The 15,698-nt window shown below is 49.0% G+C and overlaps 1 protein-coding gene across 10 annotated transcripts in view; it reads left to right on the top strand.

Annotated features, from left to right (window-relative positions):
- The window catches only part of HMBOX1 (homeobox containing 1), a 109,456-nt gene extending 93,940 nt beyond the window's left edge, over positions 1 to 15,516 (top strand). For 4 of the 10 annotated variants that reach the window (XM_060273168.1, XM_060273167.1, XM_060273165.1 and 1 more), the window contains 3 exons: positions 1,957 to 2,051; positions 2,295 to 2,396; positions 8,763 to 15,516. In XM_060273168.1, coding sequence (XP_060129151.1) covers positions 1,957 to 2,051; positions 2,295 to 2,396; positions 8,763 to 8,900 — 335 coding nt within the window. In that variant the 3' untranslated portion in view covers positions 8,901 to 15,516. The remainder of the gene's footprint in view (positions 1 to 1,956; positions 2,052 to 2,294; positions 2,397 to 8,762) is intronic. The other 6 variants (XM_060273172.1, XM_060273171.1, XM_060273170.1 and 3 more) reach the window with 5 other exon arrangements.
- The last annotated feature ends 182 nt before the right edge of the window (positions 15,517 to 15,698 follow it).

Raw genomic sequence — 15,698 nt, 5'->3', positions numbered from 1 at the left:
GGTTTCCCCAGCCACTCTGGGCGGCTTCCAACAGAAAAATAAAACACAATAATCTATTAAACATTATATTATCCTTATATAAACTCTCTATATAAACTACATATAAATATATATCAAAACATACAGAGTAGGCGCAGGTTGTGTATGGATAAGTATAACGATATCTGGAATCCATTTGTAAAAGGTATAATGTGAATAATTTATTGGAATAATGATATTAGTCATGTACCCACATACTCTATTGTTTCAACATTTCGCTTTTCGCTTTTCTTTCACACTACTCCCTCACTGAATACTTTTAGTAAAAATATGAATATCAAAAAACAAACAAACATACAGATAATTGCAATAAAAACATCCCCTTTTTCATTAAAAAGCAGTTAGTTTTTAAAAGCCTGTTGGGATCGGAAGGTCTTTACCTGCCACTAGAAGGACAACAAGGAGGGAGTCTAACTTCTGTAGGCAGGGAGTTCCAAAGTTGCCTGGGAGAGAAGGCCCTCTCCCTCGTCCATACCAGGGGAGCCAGAGTTGGTGGCAGGACTGAGAGAAGAGAGAAGGGGCTCCCATAAAGATCTCAGAGCCCAGGAAGGTTCATATCAGGGAATAGGGCCCTCCAGGTAGCTTGGACCTAAGTGGTGAAGGGCTTTCTAGTCTTCCCAGGGATCATTCCCCCCCCCCCCCTGATGTAGAAATCTCTCTGGACTTTTGGTCCTCTTCATGGCGGGGGAGGGAGGGAGGGAGGGAGCTGCCTTATAAGACCATTGGGTCCATCTAGCTCAATATTGTCTGCACTGATGGGCAGCAGCTCTCCAGCATCTCAGGAATTTTCTAATCCCCACCTGGGGATGTCTTTGGGGACCAGATGCTCTGCCACTGGGCTACACAAGCTTTCCTCTAAGGAAGGAAGGAAATGGAACACCACATGGAAGTCTTCCTTTTCTGCAACGAAGGGGGCACCCAGAGTTGGAGAGCCACCTCTGTTAGGAAAGGCAGAAGTGTTTGGGCCTTCTTAGATGTTTTGATTTTTGTTTTGTTTTGTTTTTTTAAGATGGCAAGGTGCCCATTATCTGAGCAAAGCCCCCAGCTCAGAAATGCTTCTGCTTTTTTGGAAAAAGTTGGTGCTCTTCAACCACATCAATCCTCCCTTCCTGAACACACGTTAAGAGGGGCTTGCGCCGTATTGAAATGAAGATGAAAATGGGACCCCTCACATGGTGTGCCTGTATTGTAAGAACCATCAAGCCACAGTAGTAATAAATAAATACAGGGACATTCTCAAGCATAAGGAAAGAGAGGGAGAGAAATGTATGAATGTTGCTCCTTACAAATCAAGTCTAGTTTGCCACCCTTCTTGACGAAAGGGTCTTTTAGGTTTGAAGCCTGTTAGGTAGGGATGTTGTGTGTTTGTTTGTTTGTGTGTGTGTGTGTGTGCGCGCGCGCATTGCACTTCCACAACCATATAGGAAAAAAGTGTGAAACTGGACACATTATTTGGCTTCCTGAGAACTGCTGCTCTCGTTTGAAAGGCAAGTCACTAGCCCTTATGACTGAAAAGATAGTGCCTGCCGAAATCTCAGGAGCCGGAGAAATGGCTGCATAAGATTACCAGTAGTGGCCAGCGTCCTGGATTTCAGGGTCCCGTATCAGGGCACCTACCCTCCTCCTTGGGCAATAGCAAAATAAAATTTAAAAATGCAAACCAGGCAAGCTTGCCCAGTTTCTTGTTTTGCCGAATCTGGGTTGTCTTGGTTGCAGGAACTTTTAACTCCTTATTTATTTATTTATTTTTCTAGCGTGGGGTACACACAGCTCTGGTTGTCTATTTGTGGTTCTTACAAGAAAAAAATGTGCCCCGTTTGTGTGTGTGTGTGTAGGGGGGGTCCCCATTCTTCATCTTTATCCTTGCTGGTAACCCTTGTAGCAGATAATTTAGGGCTCCATTTGCTTTTTTCGAAGAAGCAGCAATCCTGGAGAGTCATGGCATAGATGTTCAAAGTCCCGGAGGCCATTCCAACAGTGATGACATAGACGGGAATGACTATTCGGAGCAGGTAAGTATCCGAGGCGTGCCAGGTGGCCTCCCCCCCCCCAACCCCGAGCGGCACGTCTCTCCCACCGGTGGCCGCCGATCCTCGTTTGGGGTGGTGGGTGGGAAGGTGGCGGTGTGGACCTGGTGCCCCCCCTCCTTCGCTTCCTGGATCAACCCTCCCGGCTTTTTGTGCTCTGGGGGAAAGGCAGCAAAACCCCTTCGCCGGACCAGCCTTCACCCACATGGATTTATTGTCATACAACAGGACACTTGGCAAGTGCGCAATGGGGAGGAGGAGGGCCGATGTTCAGAGGGAGGCAGAGAAGCAGAGAAGTTAGAAGAAGACAGGAGGATCTGCTCAAAACAAGCAAGTTAACGCTCCGTTTGCAAAAAACATAAATGAATACAAGGGCATGATTTGACTCTCCAAATTTTGCACCGCCATGCATAGTAACCCCGCGGTCTTGTTTCTCCCGTGTGCCCTCGTAACCAGAGCTGTGTGTATCCTACGAAAATCTATCCTGGTGTTGTTGTTATTATTATTTTATATAAAAAAAGAGGGGGAAAGGCAACAAATATTTTCAGTGCTCATTGTTCTAGTGGGAGGGAGAAGCCTGGAAACGGCTTTCAATAAAGTTTCGGAAACCAGAGGGTTGTGCGCACGGTCGCGTTTTGGGGTGTTGTTTTTTCTCCGAACAGCCCATTGCGAAACAGAGTTGATTTGACAGAGTGACGGCCGCTCTCTTCTTTCCCATCGCCAGGCAGCCATCCCCCTGCCCTCTAATTCCATTGGCTGCATAGCCTTGGCCTCTCCTCAGCCTCCCTCCCCCCCTGCTCCTTGCCAACGAATTACAAATTCTTCTGACGGCACGGAACTTGGGAACAAAATCCATAATGATGCAATCCAGATCAAGGCACATGTATTTGCATAATGTGCAGGATGCATTTCTGAGCGCCTAGGCTTTTGAATGGCACGTTTGGTGTGGAACACACAGCCCTGCTTATAGCACAAAAATATAGAAAGTTGTCGTCCCCCCCCTTTCCCCTCCTAGTGCAAGGAATGCAAAGAGATGCATGCTCCCCCCCCCCCCCGGTATGAATGCAATGATCGCGACTTAGTAGTATGGAAGCTCGATGCGCAATAAGGGAAGAACCCCTCCCAGTCCACCTTCTCACGATTCAGTCCATGGCTAAAGAATCATAGAATTGTTGAGTTTGTATAGACCACATGGGTCATCTAGTCCAACCCCCTGCAATGCAGGAATCTCAGCTAAAGCATCCCTGACAGATGGCCACCCAACCTCTGCTTAAAAACCTCCAAGGAAGGAGAGCCCACGGCCTCCCGAGGGAGACAGTTGCACCGTTGAACAGCTCCTACCAACAGGAAGTTCTTCCTAATGTTTTGTCAGAATCTCCTTTCTTGTCACTTGAAGCCATGGGTTCGGGTCCTCCCCTCCGGAGCAGGGGGAAACAAGCTTGTTCCCTCCCTCTTTCACGGGCCTTTGGATCTTTGAAGATGTCCGTCATTTCTCCTCTCACTCTCCTCCGGGCTAAACATCCCCAATGCCTTCCGCCGCTCCTCACCGGGCTTGGTTTCCGCACCCTTGGTCGGTCTCGGTCGCCCTCCTCTGCACACCTTCCCAAAAGCGTAGAGGAGGATCGTGGGGCCAGGAATCGGCTGCTCCTTCGCCCCCACGCGTGATTGCAACCCCTTCCATCTTCCTCTGCCCTGTGCTGAGGAAAGACTTCACGATTCTCAGTGCATGAGGCCCGCGCGATGCCCCACTTCTCTCACCAGGAAAATACAGAGCATCGCCAGTCCCCTCTTACTCAGGAGTCTCTCCTGGCGGAGCTTTTCTCGGGGTCCAGTTTTTTCCCCAGCTGTGGAATTAGGTGGTCTTTAAAGCTATGACCGCATGATTCAGTGACCCCGAGCCTTCAGTATGTGACTGGCTGTGAGCATTTCGAACGGTGGTGGTCAGCTTTGGCGAAGAGGTCACCCGATTGCTTCGCCACACACGTATTTAAGTTGATAATTCCTCGCTGAGCTTACCGCAAGCTGCCCAGGGCTTTGCCATCTTTTCAGGTTGCCCAGTAGCCCCCTTCCCACCGCTTTGTAAACTGGCCACCAATTGTAGGGTGGGAAAGGGACCCTGAGGGTTATCGTGGCCAGGCATAGGCAAACTCGGCCCTCCAGATGTTTTTGGCCTACAGCTCCCATGATCCCTAGCTAACAGGGATGATGGGAATTGTAGTCCCAAAACACCTGGAGGGCAGAGTTTGCCTACGCCTGATCTTGCCCAACCCTCCTGCAATGTAGGAATATGCAGCTGTCCCAGATGGGGATCGAACCTGCAACCTTGATGTTATCAGCACCGCGCTGTAACCAACTGAGCTACCCAGGCAATGGAAGCTTTCTGCTATGGGGGTCCTTTAACTTAAGGCTTCCGGGTGCCTTTTTTTAGGAGAATCCCACCAGAGGCACCAAGATGCAGTGTTTCGAGCCTCGGATGATGATGACGATGATGATATTAAATTTGCATACTGCCATTCACCCATAGATCTCAGGGCGGTTCACAACATAAAAATACAAGGAGAAAAACACAAAATGCATAAGAAAAACAAGAACAAAGCAAAAACAAGAACAAATAACACCCCCACCCCCCACCCCCCAGTCCTAAAACAAAGCAAAAACAAGAACAAATAACACCCCACCCCACCCCGGTCCTAAAAACATTTTAAAGCAGAATAGGATGTTAATCAGCCCAATGCCTGCTTGCCCGACGTTTTTGCCCGACTCCTAGAGGCATATAATGGAGGCACCCTATTTCACTGTGGTCAATTTAGGTTGAAAAGGTTACTGAAAAGTTATAAGAAGTAACGCAAAAGAATATACTGCTGGACTGGGGGAATAGTTTTTCTCCTAGAGTCTTTCTCTCTTCGCTGAGGGAGGTGAAAATCTGAACCGTTGAACCTTCTTTGTCCTTAAAAAGAAAAAAAAGCTTTCTCTGCAGTTTAAAAATGCTTTCTTGGGTGTGTTATACCCGACATTCTGTTCAGATTTCCCATGCCCTAACTCATCTGGGGATCTTGTATGAAGGGCGATCAAAAGGAAGCAAAATGATCCCATACATGTCCCCCTTTCCAGCTGTGTTTTTAGTTTTCTTTTTGTCATTGTGGGTTATTTTTTTTAATGGCGTTCTAATTTAGTTGTGCGCTGCCCTGGGCTGCTGTTTGGCAGGAGGAATGACACAAAAATGAAAGAATAACTAGGTAGCGCTTCAAGTTTCCTCTGAGGTTCTTTACAAATATGAAGGCTATGGTTTTTAACTTTTCATCTTTTTGTTTTGTTTTGTTAATAGAATGTCATTGTACAGACAAAAAGAACCCAGTTAATCCAGTACATTAAATCTCGCCATGCTTAGTTAAAGAGACGCTAAAGGCCAAAGCATTTTAATCTCGGAGCACATGCATGTTTCAGCACCTATGTGTGCATTCACTGCTTTCTCAGATGTGGAAAAAAAACCCCACAAATTACTTCCTTAGAAAAAGCAGAAGCTGCTCCGTCTCCTCTTTGTTAAGGTTATTTTTGTGTGTTTTTTAATAAACCCATGGATATGATTGTCTTTAGATCAGCTTTCCTAGCCTGGCACGCTCCAGACTACACACTTTGGACTACAGTTCCCAGCAGCCCCAGCCAGCTTAGCTGCGCTCCCATTGGCCACAGAATCCTCTCTGTTGTGCTGCCTGGGGCTGGTGGGAATCGTAGTGCAAAGCAGCTGGAGGGCAGCTTAGGCATAATAATAATAATAATAATAATAATAATAATAATAATAATAATAATAAATTTTATTTATACCCTGCCCATCTGGCTGAATTTTCCCAGCCACTCTGGGCAGCCTCCAACAGAATATTAATAATAATTTTTTAAAAAACTGATAAAACAGCAAACATTTAAAATTTCCCTAAACAAGGCTGCCTTCTGATGTCTTCTAAAAGTCATATAGTTGTTTTTTTCCTTGACATCTGTTGGGAGGGAGCCACTACTGAGAAGGCCCTCTGCCCGATTCCCTGTAACCTCACTTCTCGCAGTGAGGGAACCGCCAGAAGGCCCTTGGAGCTGGACCTCAGTGTCTGGGCTGGACGATTGGGGTGGAGACGCTCCTTCAGGTATACTGGGCCAAGGTTAGCACCAACACTTTGAATTGTGCTCGGAAACGTACTGGGAGCCAACATAGGTCTTTCAAGACCGGTGTTATGTGGACTCGGCGGCCGCTCCCAGTCACCAGTCTAGCTGCCGCATTCTGGATTAGTTGCAGTGTCCAGGTCACCTTCAAAGGTAGCCCCACGTAGAGCCCCATTGCAGTAGTCCAAGCGGGCGATAATCAGAGCATGCACCCCTCTGGCGAGACAGTCTGCGGGCAGGTAGGGTGTTATCCTGCGTACCAGATGGAGCTGGTAAACAGCTGCCCTGGACACAGAATTGACCTGCGCCTCCATGGACAGCTGTGAGTCCAAAATGACTCCCAGGCTGCGCACCTGGTCCTTCAGGGGCACAGTTGCCCCATTCAGGACCAGGGAGTCTTCCACGCCTGCCCGCCTCCTGTCCCCCACAAACAGTTCTTGAGTTATGTGGTTTAAGCAATTGGCATTTCTCAACGTACACAAAGATACACAGAGCGGGCATGAATCAGATAGTGCTGAGGCAGAGCCAGAAGCGTTTAGAGCAGGGAGGCTGGTACAGAAATATTTTCAATAGAGGAAAGAAACTGGTGCTCCCCATGGGTTGGTTCAAATTTTGTTTTGTCCTAGTATTCCCCCCCCCAACGAATTGTTGTATCCAAAGAACTGAGCACATAGTATTTAAGTTTTCTCTCCCCCCCCCTCACATCAAGGAATTGAAGTTAAATTAGGCTGAGAGCTGAGGACTTCCCTCTGTCATACAGGGAGCTTCCTGGCCTCACTGAGGACTTGAACCTTGAATATATACAATAAAAACACAGCGCTTGCATTCCTACCTCCCGCTGAACTTGTCTGCTGGGACGGGTTTATGGTCCAAATAAATAAGGAAATAACATTCCCACCCCCCTTCTCTCTTGATTCAGTTATAAGCATTACAAATCATAATGCCACTTTGCCTGGTATTTTGTCCAAAAGCCGCTGAAATTATTTTTCAGAGGTGCTCAATGTAACTATCCCCCCTCCCAAAAAATACATTTCTTCCCGTATTATCTGCCCCCCTCCCCATTTTCTTCCTGGGAACAGGTTGAAGCGTAATGTTTTATTTTGATTTGCGAGCGTGCTAAGATGCAAATGTCGATGTGTGTCTTGAGTTCCGAGCGACAAATGGATAAAACATCCATCCCTGGGACACGGAAAGAGAAGGCAAAATGTTCCCGCAGAGAGAGGGGGGAGAAAAAGAGAAACACATAAGCATGTATTTTATTCATATGCACGTCAACACCCCTTTCACAAACAAGCTTCTATATCCGTCTTCTGCAGCTGAAATAAAAAAAAAGGGAGTGTTATATCACTTCCAGGAATGCACAGCCTCCACTCTCAGCATAGTTCTAAAAATGCCTTGTTTGCACACTTCCTTCCTTCCTTCCTTCCTTCCTTCCTTCCTTCCTTCCTTCCTTCCTTCCTTCCTTCCTTCCTTCCTTCCTTCCTTCCTTCCTTCCTTCCTTCCTTCCTTCCTTGTCTTTTTTAAAAAACTGAAATATTTGGCCAGATGTGAGCTGTATGTGTGCTTGTGCAGCTAAGCACATCAGTCTCCACCACTGAGATGATGGACGGGGTCTTAGATTGTACAAATTCAGAGGTCTTGCAGAATCGCTTTTATTCTAAGACCCTCGCCAAGAGCCCTGAAGAGTCAAGCATTTGGGGCCAGCAGTCATCGCTAGTTAGGACGGCGTCTCTGGTTGCCCGTGAGCTTGGCCTTGCTAAACTGATAAATAGCACCCAAATCCCATGGCAAACCTGCAGAGACATTCCTCAGCTCTGCCTTCGTAAGCTGACATGTGGCCCTCTGCTCTGGTTTTCATACTGCCGCCCCGCTTGCAGATTTTCAGGTTTCCGCTTGCGGAATTTAAGGTTGCGGAATTTAAGATTGCGGAATTTGGGCGGGGAGAGACGGGAAGGAGAGAGGCCACCTTTCCCAAAAGTTCCCTTTTAGGTGCATTGTGGTTTTCTTTTTCTTTTTCTTCTTTTTCTTTTAAAATAATTCTTATTAAATTTCCCAAATAAACAAAACAAATTACATTCATCTTAGATGCCCCCTTCTCAGTCTTTTCGCTCTGCCGAGAGAAGAACTGTAGAAGTTTAAGGTGCGTTGCGGTTTTCATGCCTCTCCACAATTCCCCGCAGAACTCGAAAGGATGGAGGTTGCTCCTTCCGTCTTGGTCTCTTTCCTTTCCATCTTAGAGTTGGAAGGGCCCCTCAAGGGGCATGTAGCACAGCCCCCTGCAATGCAGGAACAATGAACCTTCCTCTAAGAAAACCCCTGAAAACGTGGTTATCTCTGCACGCCTCTTCTCCCTCCCACCAGTGCCTGACCAGCATGCGATGCCATCTTTGGAAATAAATCCCACTGAGTGATTAAAGTCATTTGCCGCCCTTGGACTGTTGCATAATACGACTTTATTCTGAACTCCTATCAAGTGATGGTTTGGCTTGCTAATGGGACTTTCCTCTCCTTCTCCCTCCCCCCCTCCCTCCCCCTCCGCCTCCCCAGGATGACAGCACTAGTCATAGCGACCACCAAGACCCTATCTCACTAGCCGTGGAGATGGCAGCTGTGAATCACACCATCCTGGCGTTGGCCCGGCAAGGAACCAGCGAGATCAAAACAGAGGCCCTGGACGACGACTGATGACGCGACGGAGGGGGAGGGGCTCCGAAACGAGAAAGTAAACTTAGTTTTTAGCCGTAGCACCTTAGCAGCCTTTTCCGACCCCCCCCCCCCACTGCCCCAGCCCGTGCCCCACCCCCCACCGCACCCCCTGGTCTCTAAAATGTGTTCTTCTTAACAGTATAACTCTTTGCAGTCTCTTGTATGTCAAGTTAGCCGTTTAGGGTCTCGTCGTCCTGTGAAGAGGGCACCGTGCCCTCCGACTCTGCGTATAAACTCTCAGTATTAACTCTCCCGGTCCAATAAGCAACCAAACCGACTGACCTCCCCCTGCCCCCCGTCTCACAGCTAGGCGAAAAACCTCTGCTGTTGCTGCTGCTGCTCTCTCTCTCTCTCGCATTCCATGAGTGTGCTTCCTGGCATCGCCGCCAGCCCTCGATTCCAGCTTAAATCCGGATTTAGGAAAAAGCCAGTGCAGCTTTGCGTTCCCCCCTCCCAATGTCCCCCGTGGATGCTTTCCTCGCCCCAAGCCTGGGGGAAGCTGTTGTTGCTGCATTGCCGGGGGTTGGGCTAGCTAGCCGCTGGGGGGTCCCTTTCAACTCCACAGTTCTACGATTCCACAGAACGGGAGTTTGCGTGGCTTCGGGGCTCGCGGCCGGTGCGAGGCAGGGTTTTGGCAGGGAATGGGGGAAACCAGGGTGAGATTCGAGCGCCTGGTTGCCAGTGAGCGATGTCCCTCTTGATATTCAACTCAGCCTTCTTTTCTTGCAAACTTTGGGGTGTGAGATGCCAGCCGACCTTGAAAGAAGCCAAGGGTCTCTTGTAAGCTTCCATCCGTAGAAGAGGGTGTGCCCGCTGTGTCTCTGTGTGGCAGCCACGGGCGTGTCTTCTTCCAGAGAGAACATCATATCATTGTGTGGCTTGGAAGCTTTGTAAATAAGGAAGTCTTTCTTGGTGGAGGTGATGGGGGTGGTGGTTGGGTCTTGAGTGTCTGTGCAATGGGCTGTGAACGGATCTGCCGGCCACAGAGATCTAGCAAAAGACCCACATGCAGAGGGTGGAACAGTGACTCGGGCAGAGTGGGAAGGGCTGGGCTTCCGTGAGGATGGGTAGCCGTCTCTAAATGTGAACACTCTGTGGCGAAATGGGTCTTACTTTTGCAAACTCGGCCCCAGCTCTCAGAAGTTTGGGAAATGGCTCTAAAGTCTTATGGCTACTTACTCTACAGCCCCCCTCCCCACAAGAAACGCAGTGCTCTCAAGGAAAGCTTAACCATCGCCTGTTAGCTGGTCCCCCCTAAAGCATTACGGAAACGTAGGTGGCGAGTCTTACGAGCGCCACAATTAGTCCATCGGAGAGTGCGCCTCTTCTGTACCCGGTTCCCCGCAGTATCGCACAATTGACCCGAAAGGAAACCGGGTGCAAATTTCTTGGTGTCTTTTCTCTTCGTCCTGCTGTTGCTCAGGAGCTAGAAACCTGAATCGGGGGGGGGGGGGCAGGTGAAATAATCATTGGAAGCCATAAGTAAGCCGGAGAACGGATTTAGCTTTGAGCCAGGTATTCAGCAGCTGGGGTCCAGTTTCCGTTGACCTCCTAGCACGATGCGGGTTGGTTTCTACTTCCTTTTGCGCTCTTTGGTTGGGTCGCCGTGAGGTCGGTTTCAGGGGAGGCAGGCTGCCCAGGGATATATATGCCTTTGGTTGGGTCAGAACGCTCTGGCTACGTAGGGAAAGAACCGACTTCTAAACAGCAGAAACAAATGGAGGTGCGTTTCCTTTGATTTTTGTTCATCTTGGATCCGATGTAGCACTTTGGGTTTCTTACTTTATTTCCGTAAATATAGATATATTTGTATTTGATAATTTCCCTTTTTAAAATATATATATAACATTGGATTAGCCTAAACTATCTATCTATCTATCTATCTATCTATCTATCTATCTATCTATCTATCTATCTATCTATCTATGTAAAAGCTTGTGCTAAACCATCCCAGTTGCATCTTGGGGAATCATCAGTCCGGAGCACCTCAGGTGAAAAGGAGCCTCACCTGTTGCTCAGGAGATGCTCCAGTCCCTTTGCCACGCTGGTCCCTTCCAGATGTTTTGGACTACAGTTCCCATCAGCCCTGCCACGGAGCTCAGTGGGAGAGTTGTGGTCCGAAATCTCTGGCAGGCACCAGCGTGGTGAAGGCAGCTGGGCTGAGCATCTGAGTTCACTCATCGCCGCTGCCTTTTGCCGCTTCCCGATCGCATCAGTGGAATTTACCTGGGAGTCGTACCTGGCGGGATGGTGGCCCGTGTCGCTCAGCATCTCTCAGGTGCAAATCTTCAGCCCGTTGACTTCTTGCGCCCCTTCTTCCCCTCCTCCCGATCCTCGGATGCTCTGGTGACGTGTCTTAGCCACGTTTTTCCCTGGTAGATTTTACTGACCAAAACATATCTCGTTTCTTGTTTCCCCCTCCCTCCACTGAAACGTAAGCAGCTGCTTGTCTTCTGCCCAGAACTGCCTTGTCCAGAGCAGGCCAGCTTTCAATGGGCCTTGGACTTAGACTCAGGGATGTTGTGAGATTCGTCTGGCGCCTGGAGAGAGAGATTCTCTCCCTGTTGGGCAGACGTTGGGAGTGCTGGGGAGTGAAGAGGTGGGGGGATTTGGTGTCTCCTGCCTGAGGGAATGACCCAGCGCTGGCCCAGATTCCTTTCCGCTGCTGCAGAGGGTAGGACCCAAACCAATGGATTCAAGTTAAAATACGGGGGATTCTGACTAAACATCAGGAAGAACTTTCTGAAGGTAAGAGCTGTTCAGCAGTGGAACGGACTCCCTCGGAAGGTGGTGGTCTCTCCTTCCTTGGAGGGTTCTCAGCAGAGGTTGGATAACCCCCTGTCGTTCCTGCATTTCAAGGGGGTTGGACTCGATGACCCTGGGGTCCCTTCCAACCTCTCCAATGAAGGAGAGTTTTGGATTCACCCATCCGAGCGAACGAACCAGGAAAACTAGAGCTGCTGCGGTGGGATTTTGACCTAGTGTTCAATCACAGGCGGAGCTGGCAAGCAAAGTATCTGGATTCGGGAGGACCGTCCAATGGTCAATGCCTTCTCCGCACTGATAATGTTGCCCTTGATGTTATTCCGGTACCGAATTTGTTCCGGCGGCCAACTTTAGTAAAAAAAAGGGGGGGGAGAAATTAGCCTGCAGGAACAGCTCACTTTCCGAAGTACAGTAACGTAACATCGGGGCCATTGGCTCAAGCAGACTGTCCCTTTTTCCCACCGACGGACTTGCAGTTTCACCTCCGCCGCATCCAGTCTTCGAAAGAAACACTGAGATCTCGTGTGAGTTTGTGGCTCTGGGCCACTTGTTGCAGCGATGGCCTTTTGCTATTGATGCAAACGTTGGCGGCGGCTGTGTTGTCAGAACGAATTCAAAATGGCAGCCGTTCCGGAACGAATGTTTTCAGAAGGTTTTGCTCCTAAGGCTGAAAGGAGAATGGTGAACTGGTTTACAGAAGGAAAGGAGCCTGGTCCCAGGGGTGGGGGGGCTTGGACTTTGATTGTGGGAGGGTGTGTGGACACAGCCATAAATGTGCAGAGAGCATGTTTGTACAGATCCAGGAGGAGTCGCAGAGGAGGCAGGCTGTGTGTGTCGAGGCAACGAAAGTCCTGGCATCGTCCTGAGTTGTCTGGTAGCAATAGGCTGCTATTGCCACCCTTTTCGGATATAGTATCTCAATGGAAATACGAGACGCAGCCGCTCAGTTGCTCTTTGTGCCTGATGTAGAATGGTTGAAGTTTCCATCAGTATTGTCAGAGCAGTCAGTTCAGCCCCATCCTCTCTCGCGCCGAGCTCCCAAGCTCTCTTCTTTCTTCCTTCTCTTTTCTTTCCAAGTTGCCTTTACGGTGCAACGAGAGTTTTCTAGATGCACTGCCGGGTGCCTAACCTCCCACCCCAGCCTTCGCCAAGTTCCTGGTGTTTGGAACTGCAATTCCCATGAGGCTCAGCATCACACAGCCATGCCAGCTGGGAATGATGGGTGTTGAAGTTGAAAACATCTGGAGGGCACCAGGTTGGCCACAGCTGCTATACCCGCACCTTTATTAGGCGTCTTAACCATCGTGGGAAGGGTTGAGGTTTTCGGAAAGTAGTCGCAGATCGACTTAGCCAACTCATGAGCAAAAAAAAAAGTATGAGGAGGAATTTGTCTCAATGATTTGACCCGTAAATCCCTTTGGCCACGCGCAAACTCCCTCTGTTGTAAGTTTGGTGGGAAGATAGCCTTTGGTGGGAAGATAAAGCCTTTACTCCCAGCAGAAGGGTCTGGTCCATAGCTGCCAAGTACCCCGTTTTCCCCGGGAAACCCTCGTTTTTTCTTACCTTTTCCCGATGGTCCCCCGTATCAATTCGTCTCCCGTTATTCTCCCTTATATTCTCCTGCCGGCGGCCATTTATTTTTTTCTGATTTGCCCATCTATGGGCACCAAAAATGGCCGGCGCCGGCTTTGAAAGTCACATCTACGCATGTCCGGAAGTGCATAGACGCGACTTCTGGTGTCGGCGGCGGCCATTTTTGGTGCCCATAGACGCAACTTCCGGTATCACGCGGCTGCCGGTCCCGGATTCTGCAGTCCGGGACTTGGCAGGAATGGTCTGGTCTGGTCTTCCAATACCGCCCAACTCTATGGTTTTGTGAAACAACTGGGATAACACTGGGGTAGATCTTAATTTTTTGGCACCCAAGGTGTCCACTTCCTTCCTTCCTTCCTTCCTTCCTTCCTTCCTTCCATCCATCCATCCATAGTCTTCTGTTTGCAATTTCGAGCCAGAGCTTTACTTTGAAACTGTATAACATTACCTGTGAGGTGTGCTGTTCCTTTCTTCCAGGTGGAGGTGGAGGTGGCGTATACCTTTAAAGCTCCCCAGCCCAAAGGATCCTGGGAACTGTAGCTTGTTAATGGCGCTGGTTTGCCAAGGGTGAACTCCAGTTCCCAGGATACTTTGGAGAAAGCCATGTGCTCTAGACATACAGCCAGAGTCAATGAAGAGCAGCTTCCTCTAGAACATTCCATGTTGTTCTGTGTATCTTTCACTTCCTTCCTGATATGTATTATTATATCCCAAACCCTGCCTTTCCGCAAATTTGGAACGGCAGGGGGTGCTTTGGAGATGGGGATAACCTGGTTGGAAGATGACCAGGAAACGCTGAGATTTCCTACCAGAAGAAAATTCCATGTTCATGTTTAGAAAAGTGCTTCCTGTTGAGATTTATTGATATTTATTTTTTTGGCACTCTGCACTACTTGTTCTTTTCAGCGATTGGGATTGGAAAGAATTTTTTGGCAATAAGCGTTGGCTTGGGTGGGTGGGGTCTTGTCGATGTTTGGCCTGTCTGGGCAAACGTGGCGAAACTCAGCGCCTATTGCAGTTCCCTCCAGTGACGTCAACTTCCTTCTGTGGCACGTCAGAATCTGGGCTCCTTTTGCTGTATCCATGCGCAAGCCGACAACTGTTTTACGTTCCATGGTAGATGACGCTTTATCAGTTCTGTCGGAGGGAATCTGCCTCCTCCCGAATCAGACCAGCGCCATCTTTTCCAGACTGGCAGGCAGCAGAGCCTCCCATATTACAGAGAGGGGCTTTTGCCAGCTCTTCCTGGGAATGGCAAGAATTAGACCTGGAGCCTTCTGCACTCAGGGCTGCTATGGCCGGTATGATGGGGACAAGGCGAGGAACGAAAGGGAGATGCTGCTGAGATTTGAGATTTGACATTTCCTGTCCACAAAAGGAGCATGGTTCAAAGCCCACCTGTGCTAACCAATGGCAACCTTCCCTTACCTTTCCTTGTCTCCTGAACTTCCACTTGGCTGATCTACACCTTCTCATGCGCGCTTGATGCGCACCTGTGGCTCTTGCGGATGGGCTGCCCCATCCATTTCAAGAAGTGTCTCTGCCACTGCAGAGCAGAAGAGAGAGCCTGCTGGATCAGGCCCAGTGGCCCATCTAAGCCCAGCATCCTGTTCTCACCGTGGCCAACCAGATGCCCATCATGGGGAACCAGCAAGCAGGATTGGACCACAAGGCCCCTTTTCCATCTTGCAGCCACTGGGTTTCAGAAGCACCTCTGCCTCGAATTGAGGCCCCTCTTTGAACCACAAATGCCAGATGGACCTCAGGGGCTCCCAGTGAGAGCAACTAGATCCCCCTGGCAGAGCAAGAACCGCTCCATTTCCATGCGCTGGATCTTTTTTTGTGTTTTTCCAGTTTAGCGTATTTGCTCAGGTCTTTGCGGCTGAACGCATGCAAACTGCCAGCCCCCCCCCCCCCAGTTTCTTAGGCTGCAGCCCCAATCCTGGTTACTTAGGAGTAAGCCCCCCTGAATTCAGCAGGGCTTACTTCTGACTAAACATGGTTAGAATTGCACTGCTTGCTGTCCTTGTGTGCTCCTCAGGACCTGTTCATACTTGGCCTCCTTTTTTTTGCCCAAGAAACAAAATTTTGAATGCACCCAGCCTTTTTGTCATCCTCCTTGTGGATAAAAGGTTCCTGTGGAGACTCTTGCCTGGTCTGTTGGAGCTTGTATATCTCATACCGGGGTCTGACATTGTATGCCTTTTCATAATGTGGGTTTGTGGGGGTGGGGGCGGGTGGGTATAGGGTTTTTGTTTTTACTTTGATTATGTATCTTGTGGTTTTATATTTTGATTTTATTCCATGAACTGCTTCCGGGTTTAGGGCGGTATGTAAATTCAGTTAATAATAACAACAACAATAATAATTGTAGGTTGTGCCTTCCATGTAACTGAAGCTGCCATACGTCCACTGGCT

Source organism: Zootoca vivipara, chromosome 3 (assembly GCF_963506605.1).
Source record: "Zootoca vivipara chromosome 3, rZooViv1.1, whole genome shotgun sequence".
In the NCBI taxonomy this organism is placed as follows: domain Eukaryota; kingdom Metazoa; phylum Chordata; class Lepidosauria; order Squamata; family Lacertidae; genus Zootoca; species Zootoca vivipara.
This window is presented reverse-complemented; position numbering and strand designations above follow the sequence as displayed.